This window comes from Liolophura sinensis, chromosome 6 (genome assembly GCF_032854445.1).
Source record: "Liolophura sinensis isolate JHLJ2023 chromosome 6, CUHK_Ljap_v2, whole genome shotgun sequence".
NCBI classification, from domain to species: Eukaryota; Metazoa; Mollusca; class Polyplacophora; order Chitonida; family Chitonidae; genus Liolophura; species Liolophura sinensis.
In genome coordinates, this window is record NC_088300.1 from 78836704 (window position 1) to 78858534 (window position 21831).

A 21831-nucleotide genomic window follows, 5' to 3' on the forward strand; every position below is an offset into this window, starting at 1 on the left:
CAAACACACTGAATCACTCTATCCTGGTATGAAGACTACACAAGCCTGAATGTGTTTACCATAGCCTCAATACTATACATGTACCTCCCTTAATTACTCGGTCATGTTAATCCTAACCCTATGCATAGTGAGCACTGTCTGATCCATCCTAACTGATATTTGCTATATGAAGGTTGCTGAAGCTTGTGAGACAATAAGATGTTTCCCCGCTGTTCACATGAGGGTTGTCATACTGATCATCAACCATTCTTTGTCTTTTGGTCGTAACCACTGTACCTGGTTCAGCCAGAGAAGTTTAACTGTCACTCATAAGTCCACAGCCTAACACTCATGCTTGCCATACATTGAATCTCAACTGGATAATTCACACCTGGCATCAGTGCATATGTTCCTAAATTAAATTTCTCCTTGCCATGCTACTCCACCAACAGGTAATATAGGTGGGAAGTAAATGAAAAGCACGTCTTTCCCGGCCAATCTGCCTAAGCTCCACTGTGCTTCAAGTCAGCCTATACAGACTTGCTAAAAGGAAGGTGCAAGGTCACAAGGGGCAACTAAAGCTCTCTAATACACATTTCAATGACAAAAGACACATTGAGTCAGTGCAAACAGCCCCTGTTCTCTCTGTTTAACATGCTTTATGGCAGAGCCAGTCCATACAGAAAATCCCAGCACAAGCCCTCAGGTCGTCAATGCCAGCGGGCAGGTTTTACATAGGGTAGGCTCTCCCCTCTGCCCCATATGCTGTCTGAGAAATGTGTAAACTAAAGCCAAGAGACAACATTCTTGTGCCAGGGCTGTTTGCTCGCAGTTATTTGTATATGTTTCTTGACTTGAGTCCCCCAAGTCCAAGTCTACAGCAATCAATTTCCAGGAGGGAGGCCTGAAGCACCTGCCTGTGCAGCTGACACATTGAACCAGATCAGTAGTTAGGGCTCTGTGAACCCAGTACCTGCGCTCTCTAGTACCCCAGCTTATCTACCACCAGCCTGCTTTCACCTCCAACCTGACCCAGAGATATCAAACAACAGTTTCTGGTTAGAAGGGAGGAGGGGAAAGCTGAAAGGGAGGGGGGCCCTAATTTGACCTTTTACAGATATACATACCATAGCCGACAGAAATACTATCTAAGTTAAACGATGTCAACAGCTCAAACGAAAGTTAATTTTGCCTTACTAAATTGCTATGCACAGTACAGCTAACCATACATCTAGTTGACAAACACAACTGTTCCACTTCACAGCTGCCAATGACAGCTTCGAGTAGATTTTCCTGTTCGACCACATAACCAGATTACGCTAATTACAGATTGGCCATATCATGAATGTGCTCCAGTCAAATGACGAGCACCACAAAGGCAGCAAACATGCAAGTAATGCCTTCAGATACTTATTTGTAAAACAGATTCTATCTACCTTGGGCATGTATATATTTAGCTTGTTAATTGGCTACAGAGTCCCTGCATAGGAAACATTTCATTCACTCTATATGCCTAAAACTTACATCATTGTCTGCCAGAAAACACAGAGGGCTTATACAGAATTAACTAGCGCTGATGACACTGATTACAAAACCCAAGTTCATCAAGCATACACATGACACTCACCTTTCTCTGAGTCTGTATTGCTGCTGCCTGAAACGTGCCGTTGTCTACTTTTACGTGTGATACTGCTGCGACTTGGTGGTGGGGCTGCTCGGCTCGGACTTTGTGCTTTAGTTTGCCGAGTGTAGTGACCCTGTAACAATAGAGATGACACTCATGTCAGTTTATACAGGCCAGCTAGCTCACAATCTGAAATGGCAGAAAGAGTCTTCCCCTGACCCAGCACTAACCTTTCTCCTTATACACTCCAATAACATCAGACCTGGAGCACATTAAACTGAGCCATATGACCAACTTCAACTGGGTCACTCTAACTCTACACACACTTACCCATCTTCACACAACCCCTGTTTGGTATAGTCCCACACAACCCCTACTTGGTACAGTTCAGTGTGTTGATGTGGGCTGTTCATAAAATCACAACCTGTCAATACTGTCATAGTAAGCACTCTGAAGGAAAAACACAGCACAACAAACAACCCCAGACACTAATGAGGAAACCAGTCCACCACAGGTGCTCAAACCTACCTTTCCAGTTACGCTTCAGGCAGAATTATCACCTGACAAATGACGAGGTGATACAGTGAGAAACACGGCCACTGAACAGGAAGATACCTGCATAGATTAATTTTTCAGCATCCGCATATCACATGACAGCACACTTGTGCTGTTCATCCTGCAAGTCCAGGAGAGTTTCTTTGTACAAAACAAAAGGGTGCTAAAACTACATCCAACAATTTTTACCCGCTGACTCATAAGTACACAACTGAGAGTAAACTTGAGCTCAAGCTTGTCCATATCATTGAACCTGTATGGCCGGGGGATTGTCAACATGCCACAGAATTGTGTAACGCAACTCTCAGTTGTGTATGGCTGCGGCGGTTGACGACCGGAATCCAGGTCCCCAGCGGGATCAACAGCTTACATTAAGTATGTAGAATAAAGCACACCTGAGCTGGCTTTCAGCGCTTCAGTTCACTGGCCACAGTCAATCCCTGTAAAGGGTTCCCTTCATTGTTCCCTGTGGCAACGTCTGCTGTCAAAGGCAAGCTCTGTGGCCACTGAAGCCTGGACCACTCAGACTAGCCTATCAACTGCTGTCACACATTCCAGCTAAAAGAGAGGGACATGCTTTGTTCAGGGAGACAGACAACTCTCCACATGTGCTACCTCCTGAAGAGAGATGTCAGGTAAATAGCCCAGGGCAAAGTCACTCCATACACCTCCCCCCACCCCACCCCACCACCACCATTCTTGCTGTTCTAACTATCCATGTGCCTATAGTTTGTGTACAATAAAGCCAATATTTCACACATGTTAAGCTTTAAATTGGTCACACATTTGCAAATGAACACTTAATGTCATTCACTTATCCAACAACTACATGCTCTATGCATATGGTCATATCCCTTCAGTTCAAGACAACTGTTTTACATAGCCAAACTACAAATTTGGGAAAAATTCTTCTTTGTGAAGGTAGAAGGTAAACAGACTTTTTTCCCTGTTAAGTGAGAGGCAGTAAAGAAGTTCATCACAATATATGTATTCTTGGTGAATGCTGTGTGACAAGATTATAATACATGCACATTCTTATTGGCTGGAATCAGCTGCTCAGGTAACAATTAACAGTTCATTATCACTTCACCAAATACTGCCTGGATAAATAAACCACAACCACTAAACACTCTGGCCATGTTTAGTCTCACTACTTTACATTTTGAACATGCTGAACCTCCAATCAAACAATGGACTGTTAGCACATACTTAGTCAAGATCATAAGATAAATGTTCATCTATTCTAGACCCATTTTCAGCATATAGCAAGACGGTGGTGAAGAAAATAACATTTTCATCAGAACACTTCCTTTCCTCCCTGTTGTGAGGAAGTGGACTGCTCCGGTCTGTCAATAACTGACAAGCCTGAGGCCCATAGTACACACAGGGAATGTCAAACAGAAATGTGCTATGCAACCCACTGGATCCAGCCCAGGACATGTTGACATTTCCTCTGCACATAAATATATTACATAGCACATTATTTACAGCAAGCTTTCAACAAACAGTGTGGGCTCCTAACTTGTGTAAGCTGGTTCACAGAGGTTTGAAAATAGGAGAGCATAAATTGTGGGTCACTCCTGTTACATGGACTCCAGAGCATAAATTCTGTCGGCATCATAACTATGGTAACTTATTCGGAGAGCTTGTTAGGGTGAGGTGTTTTTAGATTATTACGAATGGAATGATTAGTGCAGGTGGGTTTGGTATCATTAGGTGTGAGTGGTGTGGCAATTTTCCCCTGTCTGATGGATAACGGATGTCAACAATTTGTGGTGTTGGGCAAAAGGTATGTAAACAGTAAAATTAAAGGACTTGAAAACATGTTTATTGGAAGTCTTGTTTCATACAAAGAGGAGGGGGTGAAAGAGGCATATCTGGTGAAAGGTTATGTTCATATTACAAGACATTTGAACTGGTTTGTGTAAGGTGCCAAGCCTTCTCAGTTAGCTACAAACATGAAAGGGATGGGGGGGGGGGGGGGGGGGGGGTTCAGGGAGAGGATAGACAAAATGGAGTTAATGCTTGGTTTTTCCTGCACTCATATACGACTTGCCTCTTCAATCACCAAAACAACTTGAGGCATGAGATCTTTGAATATCTCATTCCAGGCACAGAACATACTTAATGTCACAGCCACAAATTACGCCTCATCAGCACCAGTAGCCAAGGCAACTGACGTTCCACCAAGGTTATTTGGTCTTCAGGCAGAGCATCACACCTGGTTCTAACAACTCCCCATGCTCATGTAGCAAGCTGTTCTCAAACACACATAGTAATGATTACCTCCACAAGCCTGCACGCCACCCCCATTCCCCAATGTATATGTATATATACCTTGCTCACAGGCTCACTCAAGCAGCTGTGTTTTTCATGGCGTCACTGCAGTGAGCACACCTATGCACCCACTATAACCTGTGGTTTATAAATACATCAACCTCAAGATAGAGGTTAACTATAATTCACTGGTGTGCATTTGGCACATTAGGAGCCCTAGCATGGCACATGATATCCGCCATAACTGAGTTGTGTAGCTCCGGGGACTTGGACAATTAACAGGTGAGCAAAGAACAAACATCTTTTGAGAAATATGTAAAGATTACAACTGAACTGAAGCCGACAGTTGGAATTAAATAAATGACAAACTACCATGGGCCTACATATACATCTGAGAACAATAATTATACATTTGAATCTGTCTAAAGCACTCAAAGCAAAGCCTTCTAGTAAGAAACATCTAAGTTTGCTCGCCAAAAATCTGTTTTTGGGGTCTACATCTGCTATTTAGCACAAATTCCCCGAGTAACTGAGATATTTTGAAGCTACATGTCTTACATCTATCAAAGGTGTTTCCAGAATATACTTTAAGCTTCAAGAATTATATCTGGTGCAATAATGTATTGCAACATACGGTACATGTGTCATGACAAAAGATCCTTCCTAATTTTCAAGTGTACCAGTACAATTACATGCAATCATTCAAAAACATCACCAGAGCAGATCATGTGGTATTCACCCCTTGATCAGGATCCAAGTCCAGATGGCTTATTTATTTATCTGATTGGTGTTTAACTCCGTACTCAAGAATACTTCACTTATACACCGGTGGAGAGCATTATGTTGGGAGGAAATAGAACCCAGGGGAAACACATGACCATCCACAGGTTGCCTGCAGACCTTCCCCCGTATGGCCGGAGAACAAGCCAGCATGAGCTGGACTTGAGCTCAAAGGAAAGTGGATGGTATATTATTGTCCCACATACACCTATATAGAGCAGACCATGTGGTATTTGACCCCTTGATCAGGACCCAAGTCTTGGATGGCATATGTTTGTCCCACATACATGTCTTTACAGCAGACCACGTGGTTTTGACCCCTTGATCAGGACCCAAGTCTTGAAGGAAAATGTTTGCCCCACATACACCTATTTAGAACAGACCTTGTGGTATTGACCCCCTTCATCAAGACCCAAGTCTTGGATGGCATATGTTTGTCCCACATACATGTCTTTACAGCAGACCACGTGGTACTGACCCCTTGATCAGGACCCAAGTCTTCATGGAATATGTTTGTCCCACATACATGTCTTTACAGCAGACCACGTGGTACTGACCCCTTGGTCGGGACCCAAGTCTTCATGGAATATGTTTGTCCCACATACATGTCTTTACAGCAGACCACGTGGTTTTGACCCCTTGATCGGGACCCAAGTCTTCATGGTATATGTTTGTCCCACATACATGTCTTTACAGCAGACCACGTGGTACTGACCCCTTGATCGGGACCCAAGTCTTGGATGGCATATGTTTGTCCCACATACATGTCTTTACAGCAGACCACGTGGTTTTGACCCCTTGATCGGGACCCAAGTCTTGGATGGCATATGTTTGTCCCACATACATGTCTTTACAGCAGACCACGTGGTTTTGACCCCTTGATCAGGACCCAAGTCTTCATGGAATATGTTTGTCCCACATACATGTCTTTACAGCAGACCATGTGGTTTTGACCCCTTGATCGGGTCCCAAGTCTTCATGAAATATGTTTGTCCCACATACATGTCTTTACAGCAGACCACGTGGTACTGACCCCTTGATCGGGACCCAAGTCTTCATGGAATATGTTTGTCCCACATACATGTCTTTACAGCAGACCACGTGGTTTTGACCCCTTGATCGGGACCCAAGTCTTCATGGCATATGTTTGTCCCACATACATGTCTTTACAGCAGACCACGTGGTTTTGACCCCTTGATCGGGACCCAAGTCTTCATGGTATATGTTTGTCCCACATACATGTCTTTACAGCAGACCACGTGGTTTTGACCCCTTGATCGGGACCCAAGTCTTCATGGCATATGTTTGTCTCACATACATGTATGAACATGTACATGCAACTGACGATTAGTCTTTAATTTCAGCAGCGCTATCTAGTGACTATAATAATATACAGATAAGTTGCTGCATGCTAATGAGTACATAATTTATTGTGGTTGTAACACACAAAATTCAGGGTCTTTAATGGAGTACATGTACATTTATGACTAATCTTTACATCCGGAACTATTATTACCCACATCAAGAAAACAAATATTGGTATCCTCAGTTTAGAAAGCTGCAATGATTTATTGATCCAAATCCTTATTAAAGTAAGAACTGGACACCCAATAAAATATAAACTTAGCTTAGATGCTCATAAAAAGGTGTTTTCATCAATAAACAATAATTATGGCTGGGTTATGTCAATATCTAAAATCCTCATTATAATCTCTAATGGATGAAAAACAGGAGTGAAAACATAAAAGAACGAAAAGCGTGTACATGTAAAAATTAATATAGAAAATCATTTTGGAGTGTGGTCAAATTTAGTTTCCTACATCATGTTGTGTATTTAACTGTAACACTCCTGATACAGTGTACTTTTTCACACTACAAAGAAATGCAATTGTTATGTCTAAATATTCTGTCCACAAAGACCCTTACTTGTAAGTATATGAATTAACTTGTGTTCAACCAGCTGGTAGTAATTCTATCAACCCTGGTGATAACACGTGTGTAATTATATGAGTTCATGTTGTAAGGCCATGTGCCTATTTTTAACACTAATCTTAAGCCTTTTACAATAGCAATGACTAAGTCGAATGACTAACCCAAGGCAGTCAGAGCCACTACATCTGCATATATACTAGTATTTTTTACTATGCTGTAGTGAGAAGTACCTGCCACATGTGCTAAACCCAAGAGACCTGTTTGATTTATTTATTTATTTGACTGGTGTTTTACACCGTACTCAAGAATATTTCACTTATACGACGGCAGTCAGCATTATGGTGGGAGGAAAACGGGCAGAGCCCGGGGGGGGGAACCCACAACCATCTGTAGATTGCGGACGTACCTTCCCACTTACAGCTGGAGAGGAAGCCAGCATGAGCTGGACTTGAACTCACAGTGACCACATTAGTGGAGACATGTTTGTAAGCATAGGTAACTAGTATGGGGCTTCATGACAGGTTGTACCCTTTTTCTGTGTGACATATTGAACGGTGATTATCTTACTATTACAGTTGATTAGATCACTATACTGGCTATAGACTATTGTGGACATCGTAAACATGTTGAAAAGCAGAATATATGTATTTGTTTAAAACATATCTCAAATTTAAATCGAGCAATTTTATTTTTATGGATTATGTGTTCAATGAAACTGACTCAACTGGAGATTTGAGGTCTTGTTGTTGAAGCTCTGACATACATGTAAACCCTTCAGTACAACGCCTGAAGATCTTCAGCTGAACTAAAATGTTTGAATACCACACAGCCCCTCATTCCATGAAGACAGATCAAAAAAAGTTTTCAAAGAATTATTCTGAACTACATGTACCATTTATTGTTGATAATAAGGGTAAGAGTATATCACATGAAGATAAACAATGCTTGAAATAAAAGAGATTTAAGCTGATAAAGTGGTTACTGTATCACTGGTTCTGAGTGAAGAAAATAAACATAGGAGGGAAGCCATTAAGTAGGTCAACAGATATACATTGTACTAAGAAGAACCATGGAGTAGTAGTACTGTGCTACAAGAACTTTCCATTCGCCTATCTAGAGTAGAGATACATGTCTGCTGAACACACTTGTTTGAGATCATTTGTTAACAAGCCATTAACTCACAGGTATTCATGACAGGGACTACCTGTAGGTAAAATTAATTGTGTGCTTACCGTTGAGTTGTAGGTCTGTGGAGTCTTCTCCTTGTTACTGTTTCGAGGTCGTCTGCGTGGAGTAATACCTACATCAACTCCTCGGAGAATGGAATCCACCACTGAAATACAAGACAGAGAGGTAAATGCTTGGGCTTTCTCTAACCTAGCTCCAGCACTGAGAGGCTTCCTGTTGGGCATGATCCACTTACTGGGATCAGCAGTAAGAGTCCCCACTGATGGCCACTTGAGCTCTGTAACATGGGGCCTGAAAGTTATCAACAGTCAGTCAGGTTAACCTGTTACACTGAGGAGATCAACTTACGTCTCTCCCCTACCCTGGTGCCAGGAGAGATGAGGGGAAAGACACAGTACAGGTGCACAAGAATCTCAGTAACAATCCGATACAGAGGGGTATCTACCACACGTGATCTTACAGGTTGAATGAGGATGTTACCAGGAGTATAGGCTGACCTTACTTCTGACTCATGCATGTATAATGGGCTATGTGGGCAGCCCTAACCATGTGTACCACACAGAATGCTCAGATTGGGTCCTGTAAACAGGGGGCTTCAGCCCACATCTGACCAGGATATGTCTGAATAGTTACATGTGCCCTCACCCTATACATGTACTTCAGCCTGAGGGGCATTGTAGCCAAGAGACACTTGCACATGTACTTGCCTTCTGGCTCACAGGAACCTCTGACTATAGATGGCACCAGGCAATAACACACTCATCAAATAAATTAGTAGATCATCACATTTTTATTAATAACTGTAGTTCCTTGTCAGGGCAGCTGTTCTTTCACAATCACTTCTATATAGTCTGGCTTAAATGACTTAGTCATAATCCCTTTTTGTGAAGTTTTTCTGTTAACCCACAGCTGAATCAAAATCCATTAAATCTTCCTTAGAAACACTCAGTATTGAAGCACAATATATTTATCAACAGGATAAAACCAGATTTTCTATGTAAATACGTACATGAAGTAATCCGTTTGTGTGTGAGGACATAGGTCTAAATTTACACACTGCCTAAGCTGAGTTGGAGGGAGTCCCAGTTCATGAACAAAGAACCAGTCTTTTCTTTATATATCCCATTTCCCTCTCATTAATTCAAGATGACATTTTCTTTGAGATGGGGAGCAGATAACAGGTTCAGAGCAACTGGTCAGGACTAACCTCAAACCAGCCCTCAGGCAGTCAACAATCCCATGTAAACAGGCTATCTGCTGTCTGCATACACAGCTGAGCCTGCTCCTTGCAGGACTATGGCTGGCTTTCAGGAGAATAGGGAAAATGATCTCACCTCCCCTGACTAGTGGGGGTCATCAACAGAGGTCAAGAGACTGCATTAAATCAGCAAACTGTTCCGGGATACCCTAATGAAGAGAGTAAGTTAGCAGGAGGGCCATCCGTCTATGTTGGGTGGGAATGGGTCTCTTTGTGGTCCCTAGTGTTACTTCCGACCTTCAAGACTAATAATTCTTCAGGGACAGTTTGACAAAGACCTAATTACATCATAAATACCACTAAGATTAAATGGAAAGCAATAATTATAAGCTTAACGATGGTAATAATGTAACACTGGCACTTCAGACCAAACTTTATTGTTTCAATCAAAACATCAACCAAACTCGTGAGATAGAAAACTTCACATTTTCATTAAACTAGCAACCTGTAAATTTATGGGTGCAGGACACAGATTCATTTGTCAAAGACTTGACAGTTGCCACTACCCAGAATTTACCTATCTCAGGCCAAGACTTCACACTTGACGCTACCCAGCATTTACATATCTCAGGTCAAAGACTTTACAGTTGCCACTGCCCAGCATTTACCTATCTCAGGTCAAAGACTTGACAGTTGCCACTACCCAGCATTTACCTATCTCAGGCCAAGACTTCACACTTGACGCTACCCAGCATTTACATATCTCAGGTCAAAGACTTGACAGTTGCCACTATCCAGTATTTACCTATCTCAGGCCAAAGACTTGACAGTTGCCACTACCCAGAATTTACCTATCTCAGGCCAAGACTTCACACTTGACGCTACCCAGCATTTACATATCTCAGGTCAAAGACTTGACAGTTGCCACTGCCCAGCATTTACCTATCTCAGGTCAAAGACTTGACAGTTGCCACTACCCAGAATTTACCTATCTCAGGCCAAGACTTCACACTTGACGCTACCCAGCATTTACATATCTCAGGTCAAAGACTTGACAGTTGCCACTGCCCAGAATTTACCTATCTCAGGTCAAAGACTTGACAGTTGCCACTACCCAGCATTTACCTATCTCAGGCCAAGACTTCACACTTGACGCTACCCAGCATTTACATATCTCAGGTCAAAGACTTGACAGTTGCCACTATCCAATATTTACCTATCTCAGGCCAAAGACTTGACAGTTACCACTACCCAGCATTTACATATCTCAGGTCAAAGACTTGACAGTTGCCACTACCCAGCATTTACCTATCTCAGGTCAAAGACTTGACAGTTGCCACTATCCAGCATTTACATATCTCAGGTCAAAGACTTGACAGTTGCCACTGCCCAGCATTTACATATCTCATGTCAAAGACTTGACAGTTGCCACTATCCAGCATTTACATATCTCCAGTCAAAGACTTGACAGTTGCCACTATCCAGTATTTACATATCTCAGGTCAAAGACTTGACAGTTGCCACTACCCAGCATTTACCTATCTCAGGTCAAAGACTTGACAGTTGCCACTATCCAGTATTTACATATCTCAGGTCAAAGACTTGACAGTTGCCACTGCCCAGCATTTACCTATCTCAGGTCAAAGACTTGACAGTTGCCACTATCCAGCATTTACATATCTCCGGTCAAAGACTTGACAGTTGCCACTACCCAGCATTTACCTATCTCAGGTCAAAGACTTGACAGCTGCCACTGCCTAGCATTTACCTATCTCATGCCAGAGTACGTTTTTACATTACATTTGTCTCAATTTTTTCCCCTCTTTTAGCCAAATTCATATATTTATTTTATTTTTTATATTTCTTTATTTGTTTGATTGGTGTTTTATGCCGCGCTCAAGAATGTTTACTTGTGACGGTGACTAAATTATGGTTGGAGGAAGCGGGCCCCAATTTATATAAAAAAATTACCCTACTTTTATCTTACATGTTTTCAAGGTGTGTTGGAATATATATGCATATATGAGAACGAATGAATGAATGAATGCTTAAGAGTTTTACATGGTACAATTTTTCAGTCATATGATGAGGGAGAGTCATTAGATTTTTTTTTTTTTTTTTTTTTTTTTTTTTTTGATTGGTGTTTTACACCGTACTCAAGAATATTTCACTTATACGACGGCGGCCAGCATTATGGTGGGTGGAAACCAGGCAGAGCCCGGGGGAAACCCACGACCATCCACAGGTTGCTGGCAGACCTTCCCACGTACGGCCGAAGAGGAAGGCAGCATGAGCTGGACTTGAACTCACAGCGACCGCATTGGTGAGAGGCTTCTGGGTCATTACGCTGCGCTAGCGCGCTAACCGACTGAGCCACGGAGGCCCCGAGTCATTAGATGTGTGTACATATAATGGATCTTCTTGTGGCAGGGTGAGTCCGTGCTGTCAAAGTGCTGCCGCCACTGAAGTATCATGCCCCATCCCACCCAGTCATATTATATTGTGTAGGTAATACATGTAACTCTAAAGGAAATGGCCTGAATTCAAGTAGACTTGTTTCAGCGACATTCTTGGTAGTATCAAACTTTCCAAGGTCTTCATAAAAATTATGCATTATTGTCATTTAAATTAAGCAGAAATAGTTTCAGCATTCTAAGTTGCAGCTAGCACGGCATGGAAACAACTTACTGAAGGTTTCACAATTCTTTGTTTTCCTCTCTCTCATTCTCTTTCTCTCTGGGGAATATTTAACCACTGGATACAAAGGCTTCTTCAATTTTACCACAACAAAGTGGAGTACTATGAACCTCGTTTTCATCAACATTTTCAAATTTAAATATGTGAAGCAATCACCTGGCATACTGTCAAAGGGTAATAGCTAATGTTGTCAGGCACTGTTCTGTTGGAAAGGTGGTGTTGCCAGGGGTGTGTGAGGCCTGGGGACAGGCATGAGCCTTCTCTCAGCAGACCACCTGCCTGTCTTTATCACCTAATGTTAGCAGTCCACCTTCAAACTCCTCTTATCACCCCAGGACATAACCAATTAACAGAGCTTTTACAGAGAAGGCAGATGATGTGCTACAGTTTGGGAGGTGTGGGGGGGGGGGGGGGGGTGTTGCTAAGATACTTAAGACAGCAGATCTAAACCCACATTAGTGCTTTGCTCCCACATTTTAAATCATCTATACAAACAATGAAGTTGAATGTTTGATATCTATCTGATGATATGTAAATGGGAAATAGGCCTGCCTGAGAACATCCCAGTGCATAACAGAGCCTGGCCTCTGGAGGCTAACATCAACACAAAAGCTGCTCTGTACTATAACATCTCTCCAGCCTTTGGCCCATTATCTAGGTCAAGAGGCGGGGCTTATACAGACACAGAGGATGGGCTCACACTAGCCAAGCCCCTGTGTAAATGTCAACATTAAAGCTACTGCACATCTCTTCATGTTGTGCGTTGTGCATTAGAGGTTTTTCTCCGCCCAATTTCCTAACATTCCATCCAGAGAGCTCAGGTAAATTGATCAATGTACCTGTACAAGATGATTAAAATGACCTGTACAAGATGATTAAAATGACCTGTACAAGATGATTAAAATGACCTCTACAAGTACCTTTTTTCCTACAGTGATGATGGCACATTGAGGTGAATAAAGGCTGTAGTCTACTACACAAGCAGCAGAGTTTCACAAATATCGGTTTACTTTGACAAGATGATGTATCCAGAGATAGTTCCCAAGAAATGTAGGTCAACACAAGTGTACAACAGAACTACATGTATAAATAGGACAGCTTTTCCTGGAAAGCTAACACAATTTAATTACACATACCAGAATGTAAACAGTAAAGCTTAACATCAGTGTTTTCCCTGTACTTCATACAATCAGAAGTCCATTACCTAGAAGTATGCAACTTGCCTATAGCTAGTATCAACAGCACTTTACACCTTTCTCCAATCTCCAACAAATTATGTGACATATTTTTATAGGTTCCAAACGCGGTTGTGTTAAAATAGACTTAAAAAAATTATGAGAACGGCAAGTCTTGAAAAAGGGCAACAATGCCTTTGATAACAATTGTTTCATAGTTGCTTGGAAATATAAAAATAGTCGATGTATTTTTAACTGCATAGCAATGATGATCAACAAAATCATACTTTGAAAATACAGAGTTTCAGTTTCAAAGTGTGGCCAGTTCTTGTAGCAGCAGTTTACAATTAGATTTCCCATGATTCAGTTCACAATTTCCAACCAAAAGATTGGCATATTTCTCCACCAGGTGGCGCGAACTTCTACAGGTGATGCAAAATGTGTACTGTGCCATGGAGACTAGCTATAGGGAAGTTGCATACTCCTAGGTAATGGACTTCTGACACAACATATACCATCTTACCTCCATCATCAATAAATCGCATCTGAACCAGAGAAGGGTCTTCATTATGCTCCTCCAACACGGTATCATCTGTCACGGCCAATGTCTGTCAACAACAACAAACACAACGTTTATTATCTACTGGATGGTATGGATTTGTGAGGCCAGTCTGAACACCAGACCCTCAAATAACACTTGTACATGTATGTCTCTCAGAATGTCTAGTTTTACCCACCACCCATCTGAAATGTGTACAAGTAATGTTACAGTATACATATGTTCATCTATAGTAAGCACTAGTGACAGGGTAGCAAAGCTAACAGAACTCGCTATACATGTATTTCCTCTGAATCTGAACTGCAACTTAACAAACTGTGCAGACCAATACTCCTACCCATTAATGCACTGTACTATGATTAAAATGCTTGCCCCTCTGGCCTATTCAATGGACATACTCATCTTACAAAGAATTCCAAAGGCAAAGTTCAACATGTGTAATTTTGCAATACTGCAAATGAAGTCATGCCTTCTGATGGGCCAGGATACTTAACATCAGGACCCATGAGTATATATTTCAGAAAGGCCAGTCAGTGCTGAATAGTTTGACAGCTGGCAGTTTATCTAACAGTATTGGCTGGTTAAAACTGGGTTGAACAGTCTATCAAACACATATTAATAACCAGAATATGTCCAACCAATGAGCACAGCTCAATTTCATATTTCCTTGCTATAGACCCTTGCAGCCTGTATTATTTAGATTATCTGGGCTCCTAACTCTGTCAAACAAGAAAATAGGTCACCATATTTTGGCTTCATGATATTTACTTTAAGTATGCGTGAAATCACAAGGCTTTCTGTGTACATCGTATATGTGTACATCACTTAAGGGCTTTCTTCCCATAAGTTATAAAATAACTATGATGTAATTATCAGGCACACAAGGCAATTGTCTAACATTTTCTCATCAATTGTCTGTCTCTATGGCAGAAGAGGAAGAAAACCTGATGTTCTTTGTGTTCAGGACAACCAGGACTCCCTTTATGACCTCTAAAATGGAATCTTCCTAAATTTATCAAGCAGTCTTTGTGACTCTTTGAGGTTATGTGGTTGTGTTATATTGTACACATCAGAAATGTCTGTTCGGTGTTCACATGCCTCACGTTTGCAGATTCGACATAAAACAGGGGTGTTACCAATGGCTAAAATTTTAGATGTACAGGTTTATACCAGTTTATGAGTTAACTGAAGACATATGAAGGTTTCAAACAGTGACAAAAACAGTAATGTAATAGCTGTGTTTGGTCTTTTTGTTTGCATTTGTAAAGCTCCTCTCAAGGTAACATTTCAACAGAAACTGACATCTGCTATGGCAAAGATGATGAGATGAATTTCTAAAACAACATATGGCCTTGCTAGAGCTACCAACGAGAATCCCCTACTCTTGAGTCTGTTCAGACCATGAAAATAGTTACCACTTGATGACTGGAGTTGGTCTGAACATATTCTTATAATGATGTGAGGGCTTTCCTGGTAAGCTGTGGGTGAGCCTAACCTGACAATATGGTAAACTGTCCAGCTGAGAGCACCCTTAGCCTCACAATAAATGTACAGTACTGCTTTTTATCAGGGGCACTTAAGCAGTAAGACAACTAGCCAAAAGATAAATGGGATTAAAAAGCTATCTGAATGCTATGATCATATACATGTAAATGGCAATCTTATGAATGCCAAAGTGAATCTAGACGGATAATTAACAATACAGTAACTGCAATATTTTACTCAGTGGTACCATGCCACACAATTTCATATAGTATCCTTTAATACTTTCTCACAACTTCATATCAAAGGAAAACCTTTCTCAAATGTACATGCTGGAAAACCAAAATTGATGATAAAACTAGAGAGGTGAACTAGAATTCAAGATGTTTTACATGAGTATATTTTAAACTTAGATTTGGCCACAAGGCTACCAAAGAGCTACCCCACAGGGAAAATTTGGTTGCCAAACTTCAGATCAATACATGTAGTGGAGTCATGAATTTGGTAATTTATGGTAATTAATATGTACACAGAGTATCAGGGATCGAACATTCTCCTCAAGTCATTGTGCTTATATGCATGTATATGCATGTCAATACAAGCAAGACTTTTTAAGATACCAACCCTAACATTTTGTTTAACACTCTCCCAGTTACTGGACAATGCTCTGGGTAAGACACAAGCTGCGCCTGTACTTTGATCTGATTACATGTACTTTGCATTTGCATGGCTTCTTACTCTTGTCAAATTATACTTCACATTCAGCATAATTCATTAAATAATCTTAAATTAACACACACACATACACACGATACATGTATACATAAATGAACAAGACAAGTAACCATATCCTACAGTGCACTAATTAATTACTAAGAATTAAGCCATTAAAGTATGCCTTTACAATACACAGAAGGCCTGCATGTTGAATCAATCTCAATGTTCTAGTTTGACCTCTATATTGGGCTCTGATGGCAATTCATTTTGTCATCAGATTCTGATTACATTCAGTAACAGTTGTAAAACATAAGTAACTAGTACCCAGGACAGAATTAGTCACAGAGTAAGGCCATGAACCATTCATCTCTTTCCCTACATATGATATCAGCTCTCACTCTAAGAACACTCGATACTGTCATGCATCACTGTCTATGCTGATACAACTCATCAATATTTTCACTAGCACAACACAGAGACTACTAAGGAAAAGGACTTCAGGAGTTCTATTAATCCCACACTGGTTATACATAGAAAGCCAGAATAACCCCTGTTTAGCAGACATCGGCATTAGTATCTCAATGCTGGCCATTGCCTCAGTCATAGTGATTTCCTTAAGTGACTGCTCCTGTACTGAAGTTAAAACAATTCATCATTCCATCAATGCTAAAGAATACCAAACCTTATCTGAAGGAACCGAGAACAATGTAAATGTAAACAAATTTTTGACGCCCACTGTTGAATTGTGTAATTTAGGAATGGAATCCTGCATATAATCAGTGCTGAGTGTGGTAAACAGCAGCATTTGTAATTTGAGGCCCTCACTTCATAACACAGTTACATCTCCAGAAATAGCTCAGGGCATGACAAACAACTATGAAGATAGAGAGGCACAGAAGAAGAATCTACACCTCCCTGTGTGACCTTCACCTCCCACCTTTACGAAGTAAATATGTTAGAAAACCTGTGGGAAAGGCTGGCAGTGAGCCAAGTCTGGCAACAGTAGTCTGGCCTTATGGTTAATATCCATGCTAGCTAGCCACATCATTACAAGATCTTATACCTTTTTTTACTGCAGATACATGGCCATGCCTCTCTAAAGTGTCATAAGAATTCCAACACCTGCATCATCGACAGAGACAACCACCAAACACCACATCGAAAACAAAACTGTTGAATAAATCTGGCTACAGCAAGTTTATTTTTAGACACAGCAATTAGATAGAGCATGTACATGGGGGATTTCTCACAGTAAACTGGACTGCTTGATAATACTTGATGAGACAAGAGATGCTTTGACAAGTTACAAGTACCTTCCGGTCATTACAGCAGATACATGTACATCCTAATTTCTCACTAAAGCTCCTCACGTAAAACTGATGAAAAGGCCATGTGTTTGGACATGTACTTGTGGATAATTCAGTCACCTTGGCCATGGATCCAACAACCAACATGGCAAGGAACATTAATACTGTACTGATAAAGCAAATACCACAAACAATAATGCAACTGTCCTGCACCAGATATCTGCCAACATACAAGTTGCCATTAGTTAAATGATAACCATAAGCTAGGCCTGGTTTTCTTCTGGTCACTGAATAACTGTGAACCCTGTAGCCTGAATCACCACTAGCACACAACATCACCAGTCACAATTACTGTCATTGACACAGTTAAGAGTACAGTATACACTCTTTCAACCATAAAATAATAGGCTTTTTGGACCTGATCCAGACTTGCAATTTGATCGTATATATTCAGAGATCGCTGCCATGTAGGTAGCTGTCACGGGCAAACCCTAGCAGGACATACAGTGCATACCCTCTGTTAATATTCAGGGTGATAAGTGTGGGCCTGTCTGAACACTGCTTTCACTTGATTAGATCAAGTGAATTTTGCAGATGGTGGTGGTTATGAAGGCGGTGCTTTGTGGGCTGAGCTGCAGGGAATCTAGCTCAGTGTCCTAGTTCCCCACAGCCAGGTGGAGCCTGATTAGACCTAGGGTAACAGTTGGAATATAATCAGACACAAGCTTCCTGCCTCTGATTTATGGAAGGACAAGCCCACAGAAAAATCAATATTACCCTGCTGTGTTGCGCCAGAGACTTGCGCCAAGACCAGACTCACAGACAGCTCAAGTAAGCTGTAAATCTCTTCTATTAAAATATTGCCTGCCTGTTTTAGATGGATGGCTGATCAATATCAAGCTCATGAATTAAAGATGGTACTGGATTAGCACACAGTTCATTGCAGGGCTGGATTGGCCAGCCTTATAGAAATTAGTCAACTCAGCACAAGAGATGATCTGTAGTGACAATCATGAACATTACCAGGTCTCATTTAAATTCCACTGCTCATATTTCAAAAAGCATAAATGCCTTCAACTTCTTGCACAGGTACATTTCACATTATAGGACTGAGTCACAGAGCAGCCATTGCAGATCACATCAGACATTCATAACAGATCATCAGTTTTCAAAAATTGCAACAAAATATTGCTTTAGAACGAAGATTTTCATCATTCAACCTCTGATCAACACTGCATGTGTAACCATGTTATTACTGTCATTCAATTTGGTCATAACAGAGTACAGTTGGAGCTCTGCCAAATCCCTTAAACCATATAAGAATCAGAACAGGGCAGTCAATGCCAAATAAAACAGTACACTACTGGTCAGGCCAGCATGTCTTTATGCGGATACAGAATCAATGATGATTGGCTGGTAAACAGAATGTTACCAATACTGTTTGATGCACAGGCAGGTTAATCGGTTCATTCCGTAAATACAATGGCAGAAGTGATAAAAAGTGTCAAAGGACAGATCATTCTATTATTCACATCCTTGTATTTTTTCCTTGGCAAATTTTATACAGAAGTATAATATGCAAGAAACATTGGCATAATGGAATATTTACACCTGCATGCTATATGTACATAAGCACTGGAAACGGTTTTCAATACATGTGAAGTTTGGCACTAAAAATGATAGTTACAGTATTTGTAAGTGAGGACATAGTTCTGTTCAGCCAATCTATATCCCTGTTAAAATGCACTGAACTACCCCAGAAGAGTGACTATCAATTCATTAATATTAGGTACAGAATATATGGCCTTTTCAACAATGTCTTTACCACATACAAACTATTCATCTCATGCAACATATCATATTATATCTGCAGATAAAATATTCCTGAGACTTACCTTTGTGGTGGAGTTGTAGGACTGTATAACAGCGGTGTACCATTGGGTGGTACCCTCTGCTCGGTATACCTCTACGCGGTAACCAGGTAGGATTGTAGGTGTGGTCAACAGAATCTGCTGCCCATCCTGGTAATCTAGCCAGCTTTTGATAGCTTTCTTCACTTCAGGGTAGTTGTTTGCTGCAGGATACTGGGTCTCATCCCCTTCCTGTAAACCCCAGAAGAGGTAAAAGTGAGAACAAAGATGCAAACACAACAAAAGGGATGGCTTGTAAAAGTTTGTACAGGGAACAAAAACAAGAGGCCAGAACCAACATGCCCAGTGGGTATACACAGGTACGCAACACACATCCCTCTAGCTCTGCTCAGTCAATACATAGCAGCTCTGCCACAGCCAGTCATCCAACTCTTGTTTACTCTTTTACAAAAGCACATCAATATGTGACAAGGCATGATGGGCAAGTCGAGCAAACGTTGACATGCAAGCACAAGGAGAGGCAATTGTTAAACATCGTCTTTTTCCACTGTTATGTGAACAGCTGGTCAGGGCAAGTAGAGGTCATCGGGATACACACAAACAAGCAGTGGGCTGTACCTGGACACAGTAGCTCCATGTGCAGTCTGAAGTGACCCTGGATACTAGAGGTGATGGTGGACTGCCTCATGTTCATGTATTATTGAGTCCCATTAGTACACTGCTGTGCAGACCTTCCCTTACTCTCAGACCCATAAACAGTTAGATGGCTTCAGGAAGTGATACATGACCAGTCACTTAGCACTGTCTATATTCAGAGCAGTTACTGAACTGCACCATTCCAGATGTACTAATCTGATAAAGACAGCAAGTGATGTATCTGATAGCACTGAGGGCTGGTTGTATCAGCTTACAAGCTTCCAGCCTCAGGAGGCTTCATAAATCATGGAGTCTGCCTGAATACTACACTAAGCACCATGCATTACACTAGTCTATTTTAGTAATTATTCCTCAGGAATGGCTGTTGAAAAGCAAACCCTTGGCCTCTGCACAAATGTGAACACACACTGGCAGGCTATCCAATGTAATTAACCCAGAAACAAGAGAGGAAGCATTTCCAGTTTTCTGGCAGACCCTTTGCTCTCTCTACTCTCCCCCAACTGTCACATAAATATAGCCTACCCTCCTCCTAGGCTCTTCTTGATGTCAGCCTGAAGGACAAAAGTTTATCTTCCTAAATGAACATCAGTGAGCACACTGGAATAACAGGAGATTCCAGACCAAAACCACATGTCTAGAATATGTTAAGTGCCACTAACACTTCACATTGTTAGCAAAACTTTGCTAGGTTAATTACAAGGAGCTATAAGCACATGTACCTGAATGTGGCCAGCGAGCCTAAAAATAAGCTGCCGTTTCTTAAATATATGAGCATAGTCCCCAGACAGCCAATCTGACTGTACACCTGTGGTTCCTGGAAGACACATTTACTGCCTACAATATACAGATAGAGCATGCTGTGGGGTGGGACATTAGGAATTGTCAGCTCGAGAGAAGTGATCTTCAACGAGGGCAAAGCCTGAGTTGCATGTAACTTGTCGAGAGCTGACAATTCCTGATGTCCCACCCCACAGCGTGCTCCACAGGTTTTATTATTATTATAGGTTTTTACTTTACAAACAAGTAGACACCAGAGAGCTCTCAAAGGGAGTGTGGAATAAACACATGCAATCCTTGGATATTAGCACGAGATCGTCAGATATTGCCTCGTGAACGTCAGATAATGCTTTGTGAGCGTGACGTTGCATTCCTTGGCGCGCGTGATCATTGTACATCTTGTTTTGCAGAATATCATGTGACTGTTTCTCGACCAATGAAAACCCACAATTACACTATGAGATATAATAACAACTGTATGTAGAGCAAAATTTATTAAATGGTACTAGTAACTTAAAGGTACTAGTAACTTTATACTAACACCAGTCAATAATATCTACATCAGAATGTGTACACGAAGGACAATCCACCTGTTTTCTACGATTAAACAATTATCTACATTTCACAGATTGTATCAACAAGTGCTTGTACATATAACTTGGGAAGGTATGTGAACATGATCTCGGCTGCAAAGCCTAAGCTTTGTGGGATTCCATTCCACTACCATATTGTGTCCTAACACCTGGTATCTGACTACCAAGACACATGATCATAGGCTGGCTACCTGCTTAATGAACCAAGTTTCATTAGAGAAGGTAATATCTGTCAACAAAGCCCTTCCACCACAACATACATTATCCATCTGGCTTTTATTGATTTCTCAGAATGACCAGTAAGATCTCTAGAGGATAGAACACTGCTGACAAGAGAGGCTGTAAGCACCAATTATACAAGGTTAGTACAGGTCCATTAGCCAGCTCATGGGTCTACAAGACTACATAATGCATGCCAATTCCCAATCCCTGAGCAAAGATACAGGGGTCAGACATTTACAGC

General features: G+C 41.2%; 1 protein-coding gene across 5 annotated transcripts in view; it reads right to left on the reverse strand.

The window, feature by feature from the left end:
• Positions 1-21831, reverse strand: part of LOC135468326 (probable JmjC domain-containing histone demethylation protein 2C) — a 91909-nt gene that overhangs the window by 23561 nt on the left and 46517 nt on the right. For 3 of the 5 annotated variants that reach the window (XM_064746514.1, XM_064746513.1, XM_064746516.1), the window contains 4 exons: positions 19366-19572; positions 13929-14013; positions 8380-8480; positions 1607-1736 (listed from right to left, as the gene is read on the reverse strand). In XM_064746514.1, coding sequence (XP_064602584.1) covers positions 1607-1736; positions 8380-8480; positions 13929-14013; positions 19366-19572 — 523 coding nt within the window. Of the gene's footprint in view, positions 1-1606; positions 1737-8379; positions 8481-8683; positions 9183-13928; positions 14014-19365; positions 19573-19959; positions 20010-21831 lie in introns of those variants that run through there. The other 2 variants (XM_064746517.1, XM_064746515.1) reach the window with 2 other exon arrangements.